Genomic DNA, 13842 nt, shown 5'->3' on the forward strand with positions numbered 1-13842 from the left:
CGGGTTGCAATGGGGGGGGGGGGGCTTTCGAGACGTTGGCGGCCCCTCAGCACCCATCGGGAGTCACGGTACAAAAAGCAACGCTCAAGAAGGGAAGAACAACTCTGCACCTCGTTCTCGGATTTTCCAACGTTGCAGGAGTGCACGCCGCCACTTTGAGAGCAACCATCCGCGATGTTCAGCCCATCAACCATCAGACATGGATGCTATAAAGTTCGCTTTAGCGCGGCCTCCTTATTTGCGATCCACGCTAACAGATCATCCGCAATTTGCGTCGGGTTCAGGGGGAACCGGTGAGCAACGGTCATCTCACTGATTGATGCTGCAATGCGCTGCTTCCACTGGGGTATATGGGTTGCGCAAATTTGTTCAAACTCCTTTACACAAGCGCGTAACTCAGTTAGGTCACTGGAGCCCCCATCCCCAATTCCAGCGTGAATGGCTTGTTCTATGTTCATTTGAGCAGTAATAGCAGCCTGAGTTATTACAGTACTTAACACACTGCGAGTAACAGACACTTGTAGCACCGCCAATAGTTTTGGAATAGTTCCGATGATGAAATCCATTGCGGCAATCAGCCCTCCATTTTCTTCATTTACTTCGTCACCACTAAAAACCGTCCCCACTCCTGATTCTACACTATGGGAAACCGTACCCTGGCGGACTGCGACGAGCCGCTTCCAGTGATTTACGTCGGCTGTTGGTTTTAGCCGTTCTTCCACCTCCCTCATGAACGACGGGAGCAGCCTCCCGATACCATTCTGTACCTCCTTCGCGAAAAGGGACGACGATGAGTCGAGGAGTTGTGGCTCCCCTAGCTTCTTTCGTCTGTGTAGTCCGCCGTAGTCACCTGGCCAAGCAAGCACAAATTGCTGTTCCACACATGAGAGAATAATGGGCATGACAGCACACGATGTTACATACACTGCAAGTTTCATCATTGCGTTACCTTCTACTGACGCCAAATGGCCTTGCATCACGCCCGCTACGGTGCGGAACAGTACGGAGAGGTACTTCAGCAACATCTCATCCACGTTATTGAACTCGGACTGCCGCGCCACGGCTCCGTTGTTCACCTCAATTATAGAGTGGCAGCGCGCCAAGAACCGAAGCGCCGTTTCACCAATTTTTGGGACGAGCAGAGCATATGGGAGTACGACTTCCCCAGCACTGAGGTCGCAAGAAGGGATGAAAAGTTCGATATCTTTGTAGCGGTCAAACGAGAACCGCTTGACGTATGCGTTATATTCCTCGTCCGTTCCCACAGATATTGGCTGCAACGTGTCATTAGATACAATCTGTGATGCTTCCACACAGGCTTCCTGCAGCCATGTACTAATAATACTGTCGCTCATAACTTCCAACATACGTGAAACGATGACGGGACTTAGACGGACACTGACAACGGAGTCGACAGCGATATTGACGAAACGTCGTAGCAAACGAAACACATCTACCACGTGCTCTGTGTAGTCGGGATCATTTGCCAGCGCTGATGTAACGCAACGTGCTCGCTCAGCTATGGCATGCGAAATTTGATCCCACATGCAAAGTACCTCCGCCGTTGACTGCATGTGTGGATCCGTAACGTGATATACAATGTCCTCAATAAGAATAAAGCCAAGGGCAGTGGCGCAATATGTGTTTAAATCCTCAACAAGTGCTTTTCCGCTAACCCCCTCCGTACGCAGAGGTGTGTCGTAAAGGTCGAGCTTCGCTTGTTGCGCGCGGCAATCTATGTAATAGTTTCGATAATACGCTCCACACCGAAGTTCCTCAAATACTTCCTGCATGGCGGCCCCTCGTAGCACCTTCGAAATACCCTCGGCTTCAGCGAATGGAGCCCGTCTAATGAACGCTGATGTACAGCTTAGCTCCACCCACCACTCACCCTCGTCTGTCATGTGTAATTCCTTTTCTACAGATCCGGGGTCCACGGTACCCCTCCATGTCATTGCAGCCGTGCCAATGGGCAGCGACATTTCACGCAGAAGTTTCAGCCACGCGTTGAGGTGCTGAATCGCACATGTAAAGATCTCATGCGCTATCTGAGGTACACGCTGATTTATAACATAGTCACCTAAAGTATACTCAATTAGTGGTGTTGCCATCTGAAGGAGCTGCTTAAGTGAAACAACGGCACCGAGAAGCTGCTGCTGGCGGAGGCGCGCTTCAGTTGTTTCCAGATGCTCAGCAACCTCAAGAGCCCCATGCAGGAGCAGACGTACGCGCGCCACGTTATCCTTCACACGACGGGAGAGAGTGAGTTCTGCAGCCGCGACCTTCATGTCCATCGCGGAAGAACGGACAAGCTCAATGGCACCGCTGAGTTCCTGCCCAACTAGCTTAGCATCATCCTCAGAAATCGAAGTGCACTGACGTGCCGCCTGCAGAAACACCGGATAGTGACGTTCACAGAGCTTCTCTACCTGACCTTTATTCTCGTTAATGAAGGTCGCTATGTCTTCCAACAGAACATCTTCCTCATTCCTAATATACGCATTCTTCAACGTGCTATAATCGGTAAACTCTCCATCTACAATTGATGTCACCGCCAGGTACCGTGACGGGGCTTTTTGAAACAAGCTACTCTGTTCCCCGTCGCGCTGCCGAGAGAGAGCGGCCCGCTGTTGTTGCCCCTGTCCCCACACAGGGCCCCCGTCCTCTTCTTCCTCTTCTTCCTCCTCTTCACTCTCCCCACTGTCGGGATCTTTTGAGGTAACAGCTTTTTCATCAGCATATGACTCCCGCATATTCACTGATTGTATTTCATCTTTAGCAAGTTGCTCCGCGCGTAACCGCGCGTCGCGTGTGAGTTCCATTAGACGTTGCTCGACTTCCCGCAAATCCACAAAGGCCGTTCCAAATAACATCACAGAACGGAAATCATCGCCAGATGCATTCTTCCCGTTGACTACGGCGCCTCCAGCACCATTTTCCGTTTCCTCAAAGTTGGTATCCGATTCAATAAGCAAGACATTGTCCCGAAGGGATGCAGTTAAGCGGATATTGGGCCACCGTGCATAGAAACGCATTCCCTTGACCTTTAGTAGGTAGAGATAAAACGGTGTTGCAGCAAGCAGCACCTTCTTCTTCCTTCCATGTCTGTGGATACGTAATGGCCCTTCCGTATGGTACACGAGGTGGGGACTGTCGTCCATGCTACGCAGAATAACCTGTAGCCGCTCATTGCGCTCAAGGTCCTCTATCCGCCCCATTTCTTCCAACTAAGGGTTTTCAACACAAACACGAGCGACCCTGTTCAAAGGAGGGCAAGGTGTGAGAAGAAAATTTACGAAGGTAGGGTCACATAGCCCCTGAACCAAAACAAAGTAGAAGCAAAAATAATGAAGTATCTTTTTTTTCTATGTTGTACCACAATCATCACCGTGGTGCTGGATCACATAGCGGTCCTCTATGTATAAGGTTGATCTCCCCCAGGAATTTGCCCAGTGATGCCATTATTAATCTACACTGGTGCCCAGCCGTTGCTCGCTACCTGCACCACGTCCTTTTGATTTCCATACCACCAGAGAAATAGGGGTCATCCACTAGCCTGTACAGCAGCACCGAGTCTTCTGTTTGCGCCGCACCTCCGCCGCGGGATGTTGTTCCGGTTCTGCATTTCTCTGATTTACAGGTGAAACACTAGGCTCCACACCTACTGAAGGTGAAGATGGCGGTGGTGCACGAGTGATGGAAGGATTCAAATCGCCCCTGATATCAATAACGGCATCGGGGCCCTTTGAACGCTGAGTACAACTGTCAGAAACGCTCATGGCAAGTGGACCGTCCTCAGTCAGCCCATCAGGAGCACTGACTCGGCGTGTTCGTAGAGCCGCAGAGTCCTTTGAACGTGTTGTGCGAGTGGACGAATGACTTCCTCTGCGCCTGCTACCCCGATGCTTGCTGTCAGAAGCTTTTGACCGCTGCGCCTTTGGTCGCGGCGCTCCTGACGCATGAGAGGGGCTGCGTGAGGGTCCCTCAACTAAGCTGTCAGGGGCAGTTGGCCGAGGTCCCTTAACTTCTGAATTATATACGTTTTGAGCGATATCAGCGGTGTGGCCATACGGTTCCGTCGAAGATGAGACATGGGCACCTACATTATCTGGTCCGCCATGTTCCCCAGAGGACCAACGCCAACTGTTTCGCAGAAGACTTTTAAACTCATTGGGTTCAACAACTAATGAAGTTCGCAGATACCAAGGCGCAGTGCTCAGTGCAGTGGGTTGGGGGTTCGCAGTTTCATGCCCTAACATCTGAGATGCTAATTTGCGGCACCGCTCACTTTGTTGATTTAACATCAACCCCGACTTCATTGGATAGTCCACATTATCCATATTTGTGTTGTGCCCCGTACCACTAGTGTTGGTTCCTGGTATAGGGTTTGTTACATGCACCCGTATAGGGGGGCCAGCTGCCGCTTTTCCGTTCTTTGCGGAACAAATGCCATGCAGGTCTATAAAGACGCAGGCGGAGGCACCGCGTGGTTGTTCCGCGGTTGTAGCGGCGTTAAGGGGCTCTGTGGGACTACTCTCCGCTGCACTTGACACACTCATTACGGAAGGTGCAGCACTCCCAACATCCCTCTGCTCCTTTGTTCCCTCCCTCTCCCTTTCTTCGTTCCGCGCTTGATCTTTTTGTTCTTGTTGCTCGCCGGGCGCCGGTTTCGTATCAACCTTCGAATCACCTTCGTCTCTCTCTGTTTCACCCACCTTCATCAAGGGACGTGGCTCCCTGGGGGATCGAGGGGAGGACATACTTGACAAAGTCCCACTGAGACAAACGGGGCTTGAGACACCACATGACAAAGGGGCTTGTTCGTTCTCCTGTGCTCGATTGGAGTGTGTGTCATCGGATTCAACGGTTTGACCTGGGGCAATGCTTTCTACCTCCGTCCCTGGTTCCGTCTGTACACCGGTGTTACAAACAAAGGATTGCCGTCTACTGGTCCCGATTCCCAACTGCTGCCGCTGTGCGGCCTCCTCCAGTAGCGACCTTAATGCCTCTTGAACGGGTGATGGGACCGTGTAAGGCAGGGAGGGAGAGTATAAAGGCTGGAAACGCATAACGGGAGGCGATGAGTAACTCGCGGTCCCCATAGAGCGCTCGGGTGCCGGAAAAGTAATTTTAAGGGCACCCGAGCGCGGGGTCTCTGCTCCCTTTGAGGAAGGAACATACACGCAAACACGATTCATGCCATTCACCACTTCCACTGGCTCGCAAGTGACAAATTCGTCAAGGTTATTTTTCTCCGAGTTCCCTGAGTTACTGCTTCCAGCCCCCGATAATGGAGTACTTTCATTTTCGTTGCCCCTTTCATTTGGTGGAAATGGCGAACGCAGCGTACGGCTGCGTGGCGTGGCATTCATATGGTTTTGCGTTGTCCTAATTTCTCTCTCAAACATTGGAAACTCAACAGGAGGCGATCGTATTCCCGTGCTCAGCTGGCGCCTTCTTCCAACACCGCTTTGCATGAGAGAAGACGTACAGCAGGAAACCGACGACCCACGTCTCACCAAGTCCTCATCATTGCCGTAGGGTGCTCTAATATCTTGACTCTTAGGCCCTTGCATACTCATAATGGACGACATTCGGTCATGAGTGCCCACTCCCTCGAACTGCTTCCCACGATACCGTTGCATCACTCATGCGGTGGCCTTTACCCTACGATTTGTTAGCTTTCAAGCATTTTTATGTGTTTCACGGAGGAAGCGGAGTGGATTATGTTCCGGAGTTCACACAGCCAAGAAAATTGCGGTTTCACCACGAGCGCAAAGCTCATGAGTACAAAGATGCTGAAAGGAAAACACCAATATATAACTAACGGAAAGCAGTAAAGGGGACCGGGGGGGGGGGGTGTGCGGCGAGCTGAAAACATCAAAAAGAAAACACATGGCTGGTCGGAGGAAGGCGGCGGAGAGCACCGCAACCTTTTGCCGCTCGCGAGAGTCTGACAAACAAAGGGAGCAATAAAGAAAAAAAACAGAAAAGGAGGAAAGGTGGAGAACATGGGAGAAGACGAATGTGCGCATCCCGACAACTGAATGTCACTTTCCAATCCCTATACACACGCGTGCACACGCACTCACCTACGGTAATCTCCTTCCCTCTCCCCTTGCCCGACCTCTCCTCATGCGCTTGATTGCCTTCTTTATCCGTCTTCATTTTGCCCTGCTTTGTTTGTGTGGGCATGAGTCTTCCCTTCTTTAGATATAGCTCTACCACCGCTCCACTACGATTCTTTGTAATTTTCCAACTGTTGACACCATACTTCCATAATAAAAGGGTTGAAGCTAGGGCGCACCAGAAAGCAAACAATAACATTTCCAATGAACAGTCGAACAGTGGGAAGAAAACGGTGAATAGGGAAGGAATGACCAGATTAAATTTTCCGGACGACTCTCTACCCCACACTTGGTAGAACCACCTCCAGAATCTACGAAGGTGTTTCTGGTTCCATCCAAATACGGGCACGGAATGTCTTGTACAGATCCCGTACGAGCACCCTGAAGTCGAGCCGCTGATGTGCGCGATAATAAAAGGTAAGCTTTTTTCGGTCAAATTGATATTCCGCATCAACAATTAACATGGATAATCCGTGCTCTTCCACTTTCTTCTGCGCCACTTCGACCGCACGGTCCTCCAATTCAGTCTGCACACCTTGAAGCTGCGACACCTCCAGTGCACTAGCCACACGTAATACACGGCCAACGCCTTCCGCCCACTTCTTTTCGCCGCCGCAGTCCCGTTCGTCATGTGCCCATGTTCGCGTGACGAGTCCAATATCCTCACCACGGTCACCGCCCACTACTACATACTCCCCGGGGGAAACATACGTGGGGGATTCGAACTGGAGGACGCGCATCCGCTTAAACATGACAATGACCTGGCACGGGGCACTGTGGTTCTTGGGTGGGGACCGGTTACGTCTGTCCTCTGGGATTAGCTCGGGCGTGGGCCGTTTGCAGTCCTCGTCCCCAAGCACAATATCCCCGACATGGCCCTGCCATAGGGAGGGTGTTCCTTGATTTGTGTTGCCGTTGGTGCCCCGTGCAGCGCCAGCCACCTCGTCTATAATGCGGTCGTAATTCACTGTCGCGCGACTCACCGGGGGTGAGGCCATAGACGGTGTGGCGCGCGACTTATCCTCAATGGCCACAGTTGGCCGGCTTGGAGTCACCATAAGTGAATCAAGGAGCTTCGCGTTGCTGTCCTCGTGGTGAGGACTCACAGCAGTTTCATTGAGTAGGTCCTCAAGGCAATTAAAGCGACGGTCAACAACACCACGCGCGGTTTGTAGGCGCATGAGGCATTGGACGTACCATTCCTCGACCAACCGCCTGGTTTCTTCGATGTCCTTGAGAATTGTTGCGGCCATAAAAACCGTTTTGTTTGAGTCCCTCCTCGCTAATTTGACGCAATACACCGCCAAACTGGGAAACGACAACAATGTCCAAATAACGCAATCGCAGTAACCTTCTGCTCCTTAGTTTCGTGCCGTCTTAGAGACGGGGAAGTTTCTTCTGCCACCAGGTGAAACGGTAAGAAAAGCGTAAAACGCATCGATACACCAAACAAATGGAGATAGAATGAGAACAGTTACAAGAAAAGCTCAGTCGGTTGTAGACAACAGGGAGGAAAAGAAAGAAGAAAGATTTGGAGAACGTAAGGTACCTATCGCTACATATGCGCTCACTGCTTCAAACCTCGCATTCTTTACTACCACATTCGAAGTGCAGGAGTTCATGCCGCGGAGAGGGGAGAGGATCAAGTGCAGGCTACAGTAAATCTACCACACACGCGGAAGCGGAACGTCACCAAACAACAAGTGGATCCTTGTCAACGGTAGAGGTGATGACGCTCACCTCTTCACCCATAGCTTTCTTTAATTTTGGTAACAGCTCACTACTCAGGTACCCACGTTCCGTGTTACTGTGTTCACATAATATCACCGCCTGTCCCTTGGCGTTGGCCGCGAGGACTTCGTGATGGCCCATTTCCCCGGCGAGAAGCACGTCTACGTGTTCCTTCAACCCACTGAAGACGCTACCACCACTTCCTGCACAAATGGCCACCCGCTCCACAGGTGTGTTTCGGGTCCAACAACTTGGCAGCGAAACCCGCACAGTTGGAAGGCCTAACCCCTGTTTAATGTCCTGCACCAACGTATGTATCTCTTTGGGTCCGCTTAATGATACGATACGACCGATTCCGACCGTCGCATCAACATTACCGCAATTTTTGTCTTGCATATAAATTTCGCAAGGCCGAATGGGGTAACATCTTCCCCTAGCATCGACAATGGAGGCGAGCCAATCATTTATACCTCCTGAAACCGCATCCAATGAAGTGTGGGGGGAGTAAATGGAGGCTCCATGGCGTATGGTCTGCAGTATTATTTTCTGCTTGGGATCTGTCAGTGTCAGCCGTTTAAACGGTGTGAAGATGGGCGGGTGGTAGGCGATGATAACCTCAGCATTGTGGCGCAAACACTCTTCCATCACCTCAGGGGTGAGATCGATCGTCAGCACAACAACGCCTGAGTTGTTGCTCATGGGAGACTCCACCAGAACACCAACGTTATCCCAAGATCTATCAGCAAGGTGAAGTGGGGCGATCTCCTCCATTACCCTTGCTACTCGACTGATAAGAGAAGTCATCTTTTTTCTTAGTACTTTCTTCTTTTTCTCTTTCAACCCCCGTAAGGGACCCAAACACGTGTGCGCAAATGGTGTGGACGCAGGAACCAGCAGGGAATTTTTCTTTTTCTAAAAGTCTCACACGAATGCAGCACCACGCTGGAGTCATGCAAAGCAAATAACGAAGGGTCAAAGATGGGCAAGAACACATCCAACAGGCACAACCACAATCCGTACATGTATCCCTACACCCCCACACATGTAAGTATACCGCCGACCGTGTTTAAAAAAAAAAAAAGTCACAGCAAGCACGTATAACACGGATACGAAGTGAGTGTAGGTTGACAAAGATCATGACACAGTACCACCTCAATCAGCAATCATCTTCCCCACCGATAACGGAAATAATGGGACTCCAATTATACAAAAATGCACACGCTCGCGCACGCAAAAACAGAAGTTGTGAGGAAGAAACGCCGGGTTTGCTATCACTCCTCATGATAATCTGAACAAAAAAAAAGAACAAGTGGATGACCCCATCCGCAGTCGTGAATTAGTAACTCGGGGGGGGGGAACAACTAGATTTTTTTTTTCGTAATGGCCCTCAGAAGCCCTTACGGCAGCCCATGGGGCGCCGGAACAAACCAAAAAAAGCAACATGGAAGTATAAATACACCCTCAAAAACATGGAAGACCTACTTCACTATTGAGGGTCCCCGACCGTCAGTTACACAACTTTAGTAGAGCAAAAGTGACGACCTCGGTCGGCCCGTGCGCGACCGGGCCTAGCACATCAGAGCCACTGTCAAGACGAGAGACGCTTATACAAATACAAATGGTGTTATCTCCTCCCTCTCCCTCACAAAAACAACAACAACAACAGCAGCACACTAACTTTAAAAAAAAAACATATCCACACGGAAAAAGTGAGCCCCTCTACCGTACAGCCATGTGACCGGCGCTCGAAAACTCGAGGAGGCTGAAAGGTTTAGCGCAACCCTCCTACCGCTTTCTGATCCCACATATGCTTCTGAAAACACTACAAACTGTTCGGCATTTATATGGGAAACGACAGGGTTAGGGTTAGGGGCGGTGCTGTGCTCAAGTTGTAAGGTGGTGCACGTTTTTGCGATTCAGTAGCACCACTAAAGTGATAATAAAATAAACTAAAAGATCAACTCGAAGAAGAACAGCCGATAACAAAGGCAGATTCCGCTGCGGCAGGGCATTACCTTCACTCTGCCTCTCACGATGCTTATTGCGGAGAAGTCACAGAAAGGAACCGTTTTTGCGAGCAAAGGAGCTGAATGAACGGGGGAATGAAGCGAAACAAACGGATTCATTAGCATGCTGCATCGATGGCAACTATCACCTGCTTTTAGTGCCAAGTACCCGCACAGTGTTGTAACACACGACTTCCTCACCAACGCCACTGCAATCACAATAACGGGTCCCGCAGAAGGAAGGCGCCCTTTAGGTCATCACTCCCCGCACAGCAGTGCGTCATTCACAACGATCCAAACATATGAGCTCTCCACTGCGAGTCCGTTCTTCATACTCTTACTAATCCACCCTTCCCTAATTTCCTTCACGTATAATATATCCATCCTCTTCCATTTTGTTTCTGCCTATGTATATGCGTATGTTCCTAACGAGTGCGTTTCCGTTCCAAAAGGCGATACGTATTGCTTCCAGGGAGTGACACTTCCTCCGGCTCACACGGTAGCGGCGATGTGGAAAACCATGAGTGTCCCAAAAGCTGGGAAGCGCTTTTCCTCGAGTTGGGCTCAAGCTGCAGCATCTCTCCCAAGAAGTCTATACTCTCATTACTCATGTTCACCATCCTACACCGTTCCTCAAAGTTCCTGGGTTGCCTCTTCGACGGCCGTAACCGTGAACCACCAGCTGCACCATAGTACACTTCGCTTCTACTTGACGGTGAGCCAAGCATGTCAGTGATGGCCGCCAGCGCTTGCTGTTCATTTCTAGCGTTGCTAAAAGCCTTGCCTCCGGTCAACATCTCATACAAAATACAGCCCGCTGACCATATATCAATCGATGAGTCATATTTAAACGAGCATTGACCCCCTAGAAGAATTTCCGGAGGTCGATACGTGACCACGCACGGTGGACCCGTCAAACGTCCTTGCCACCTACGCGGCACGAACCGCGCCCAACCAAAATCAACAATCTTCACTACCCCGTTGTCATCTAGCATAACGTTACTAGGTTTCAAATCGCGGTGAATAATGTTCCGCCTATGCAGGTACTCCAAACCACGGAGCAGCTGGCGAAAGACGCATTTAACCGTTGGTAAGGGCATGCGACCCAGGCTGGACTCGCCCCGAGGCCCCCTCATCTTCCATATGCGGATAAGGGATACTAGATCATGGGAAACGATGGGCATGCACATGTGAAGCATCCCATCTGACGTCAAATAGTAGTCGATAAGACGGACAACATTTGGGTGGTCGATTTGACTGAGTAGAATTACTTCGCGAAGGGTGGGCTGTGACAAGCTTCTCAATGCCGGCCCCGGTTTACCTAGCAACTCCATGCATTTTACCGTTAGATACGCTTTCCTCTCCGTGTCGTACACAATGAACACGCTGCCAAATGATCCCCGTCCGACCCTAATCACCCGCTCGTAGCGTTTCCACAGTTCTTCCGCCTTCCAGATACGCAAACCGCATGCTCCTTGGTCTAGTTGCGTCATCCAATGCGCGTAGCGATCTAGTATAGTGCGGTTAAATGCTCCGACACTGTTATCGTACGCATTGTCTGTGATACCGTTCCTTGTAAGCTCGCCATGTTCCTTTGCTTCACTATCTCCCTGCTGCTCCATCTATACTCGGCAACTTCTGAACAAAATATATGAGCCGAACACACACGGAAGTACATGAAAACAAGGGGGATGGATGTGCAAATCAAGGAAGGGAGGGGCAGAGAGGCGAAAGTAACTGAAAGGACGTTCGCGGGTTGCCGAATGTGGGGGCAGTAATGTGATACAAGAATGTGCATGTGCCTGCGGAAGGAATTGATAAACAACAACAACATGAGCAAATATATTTCAAAGTTAGTAGAGCTATAAAACAAATACAGGTGAGGTAAGGATGGCCTAACAGTCGTAAGCTCCCGCAGTAGCCAAAATGGTCACGGCTCCTGACACGGCAGCCAACCGTGCCCTTACACGAATGTGCATAACTACCATTCGACGCAGGCTGGCCCTCAGCATACAATGGTCCCAATGCTACTAGTCACGGAACTAAAGGAAACAAAATGTGGCACCCTCCCCCCCGTTTCCCTACCGCTGCCCCCGAAGACCCCTATTATTTAATTTTCACTTACTGACCCACGCTCACACCCGCAGAAATAGATTATTCGTACAAACACGTAAACCGCTTGTAATTGCTACGGTCACTCCCCCTTGTCGGGTGTCGTTCCCTCCGCCTGAGCGTTGTTCTCAAACCTTATCATCTCAATTCCCATCATGTACGGGCGGAGTACATCGGGTATAACAACACCTTCCTCCGTCTGATAGTTCTCGCAAATACAGCACATGGTGCGTGTAATAGCACACAGAGTGCCATTCAGCATGTGACAGTACTCCTTCACATTCTGAGCGGCTGTACCACGCAGGTTTGGTCCATAACGGCAATTCACGCTTTGTGACTGGTAGTCGGTGCAATTGGAACATGACACTAGCTCACGGAACGCCCCAGACGCAGGGAACCAAGCCTCCAAATCGTACTTCTTTGCTGCGGCATTGTTCAAAGCACCGGAGCAAATGTTAACGACACGGTATGGCAGACCGAGGCTCTTGTTAAATTCCTCAGAGGTTGTAATCATATCCTCTAAGTGGCGCCACGACTCCTCCTGCCGAGGTGAGCACACGACAAACTGCTCTATTTTATCAAATTGGTGCACTCGGAAAATACCGAGAGTGTCACGTCCATGAGCGCCAGCTTCCTTTCGGAAACACGTGGACATTCCGGCGTATTTCAAGGGTTCCTTAAGCTCCGTGAACCACCTCCCCCGGTGGTACGCGGCGATTGGCATCTCGCTGGTGGCGATCAAATACTTTTTGTCTCCGTCCCCAGATACCTGGTATAGCTCCTCGTCAAATTGGGAAAGCTGCGCCACCTCGCCCATGACGTCCCTGTTCAAGAAAAAGGGAGGATAGAATGGTGTGTAGCCCCGCTTGACAAGAAAATCAAGACTGTACGATACGAGAGCCACCTGCAGCTGAACGAGTCCGCCCTTCAACACGTAAGAACGGCCACCTGCCATTGAGGTAACTGCCTTTGAGGTGTCCATCATACCAAGTCGCTCCATAATTGACACATGATTAAGCTTTGCCCGCTTCGTCGTATTCCCGAAGGTGCGCACCACAGTGTTACCAGTTTCTTCATCCTGTGCTATTGGCACTGACTCATGCAAAATGTTACCCACGTTAAGCATGAGTTTGTCCCGCTCCTCTTCCAGCTGTTGTGCTTCTTTTGCGAGGCCAGCCACCTGATCCGACAGGTCCTTCGACAACTGTTTCAGCTGCAGGACGCAAAGCTGCTCGACCTGTTCCCCCTTCAGCGTCCCATTTTCATACGCCTCCTTCACTTGCGGTGGGATCTCAGACGTATCACCATCGGCTTCCTTTGCTTTCTTTTTTGCTCCCACAGCTTTGCTGCAGATGTTGATCAGCTTCTTACTGGCCTCAGTGAGGAACTGGGTGCGGCGCCATTTTTTGTCCGCCTCTATGATAGCGTCAACAATGTCAGGATCGGCAAAACGGCGGCGCTGCGACTCGCGTATGATATTTGCACCCGTCTCGTCTCGAAACAGCTGTATATCAAGCACCATCAAGACGTTAAATTAAAAACGCACCGTCAATGTAGTAAAAAAAAAAAAATGAAGGATAGAAAGGATGCCCTCTAATAATTCGAATGCTTTTCAGAAAATGACCCCTATTTTTTTTGTGTGGCGAACCATAAAAAAAGAAAATGGGCAACATAAAGAACACGGTAATCTGATGTTACTAGGTGCAAGAGATACGCAACATACATCGGGGTATTACAAGTGCCTTCACAAAAAAAAAATAATGATAATTGAGGTGGTGCTCTGCACGGAGTGAATGCATTCCAGAAACGGTGACCTCGCTTTCTCACTGTAGCACCCGCATAGGCAAACTTCCGCCCGACCTATG

At 50.3% G+C, this 13842-nt stretch overlaps 6 protein-coding genes across 6 annotated transcripts; all 6 read right to left on the reverse strand.

Annotated features, from left to right (window-relative positions):
* Positions 1-206: 206 nt before the first annotated feature.
* On the reverse strand, positions 207-3218 carry TbgDal_XI8060 (hypothetical protein, conserved; the record flags this gene model as incomplete). The annotated part of the gene is made up of 1 exon (XM_011781649.1): positions 207-3218. The coding sequence occupies one exon, from the start codon at positions 3216-3218 to the stop codon at positions 207-209; it is 3012 nt and encodes a 1003-aa protein (XP_011779951.1).
* A 333-nt stretch (positions 3219-3551) lies between these two features.
* TbgDal_XI8070 (hypothetical protein, conserved) lies at positions 3552-5645 on the reverse strand (the record flags this gene model as incomplete). Its single annotated transcript, XM_011781650.1, has 1 exon — positions 3552-5645. The coding sequence occupies one exon, from the start codon at positions 5643-5645 to the stop codon at positions 3552-3554; it is 2094 nt and encodes a 697-aa protein (XP_011779952.1).
* A 794-nt stretch (positions 5646-6439) lies between these two features.
* On the reverse strand, positions 6440-7381 carry TbgDal_XI8080 (hypothetical protein, conserved; the record flags this gene model as incomplete). The annotated part of the gene is made up of 1 exon (XM_011781651.1): positions 6440-7381. The coding sequence occupies one exon, from the start codon at positions 7379-7381 to the stop codon at positions 6440-6442; it is 942 nt and encodes a 313-aa protein (XP_011779953.1).
* A 436-nt stretch (positions 7382-7817) lies between these two features.
* TbgDal_XI8090 (NGG1 interacting factor 3-like, putative) lies at positions 7818-8663 on the reverse strand (the record flags this gene model as incomplete). Its single annotated transcript, XM_011781652.1, has 1 exon — positions 7818-8663. One exon carries the CDS (start codon positions 8661-8663, stop codon positions 7818-7820), a length of 846 nt encoding a protein of 281 aa, XP_011779954.1.
* Positions 8664-10290: 1627 nt separating this feature from the next.
* On the reverse strand, positions 10291-11487 carry TbgDal_XI8100 (cyclin-dependent protein kinase, putative; the record flags this gene model as incomplete). Its single annotated transcript, XM_011781653.1, has 1 exon — positions 10291-11487. One exon carries the CDS (start codon positions 11485-11487, stop codon positions 10291-10293), a length of 1197 nt encoding a protein of 398 aa, XP_011779955.1.
* A 572-nt stretch (positions 11488-12059) lies between these two features.
* TbgDal_XI8110 (seryl-tRNA synthetase, putative) lies at positions 12060-13499 on the reverse strand (the record flags this gene model as incomplete). Its single annotated transcript, XM_011781654.1, has 1 exon — positions 12060-13499. The coding sequence occupies one exon, from the start codon at positions 13497-13499 to the stop codon at positions 12060-12062; it is 1440 nt and encodes a 479-aa protein (XP_011779956.1).
* Positions 13500-13842: the final 343 nt, after the last annotated feature.

This window comes from Trypanosoma brucei, chromosome 11 (assembly GCF_000210295.1).
Source record: "Trypanosoma brucei gambiense DAL972 chromosome 11, complete sequence".
NCBI classification, from domain to species: Eukaryota; Euglenozoa; class Kinetoplastea; order Trypanosomatida; family Trypanosomatidae; genus Trypanosoma; species Trypanosoma brucei.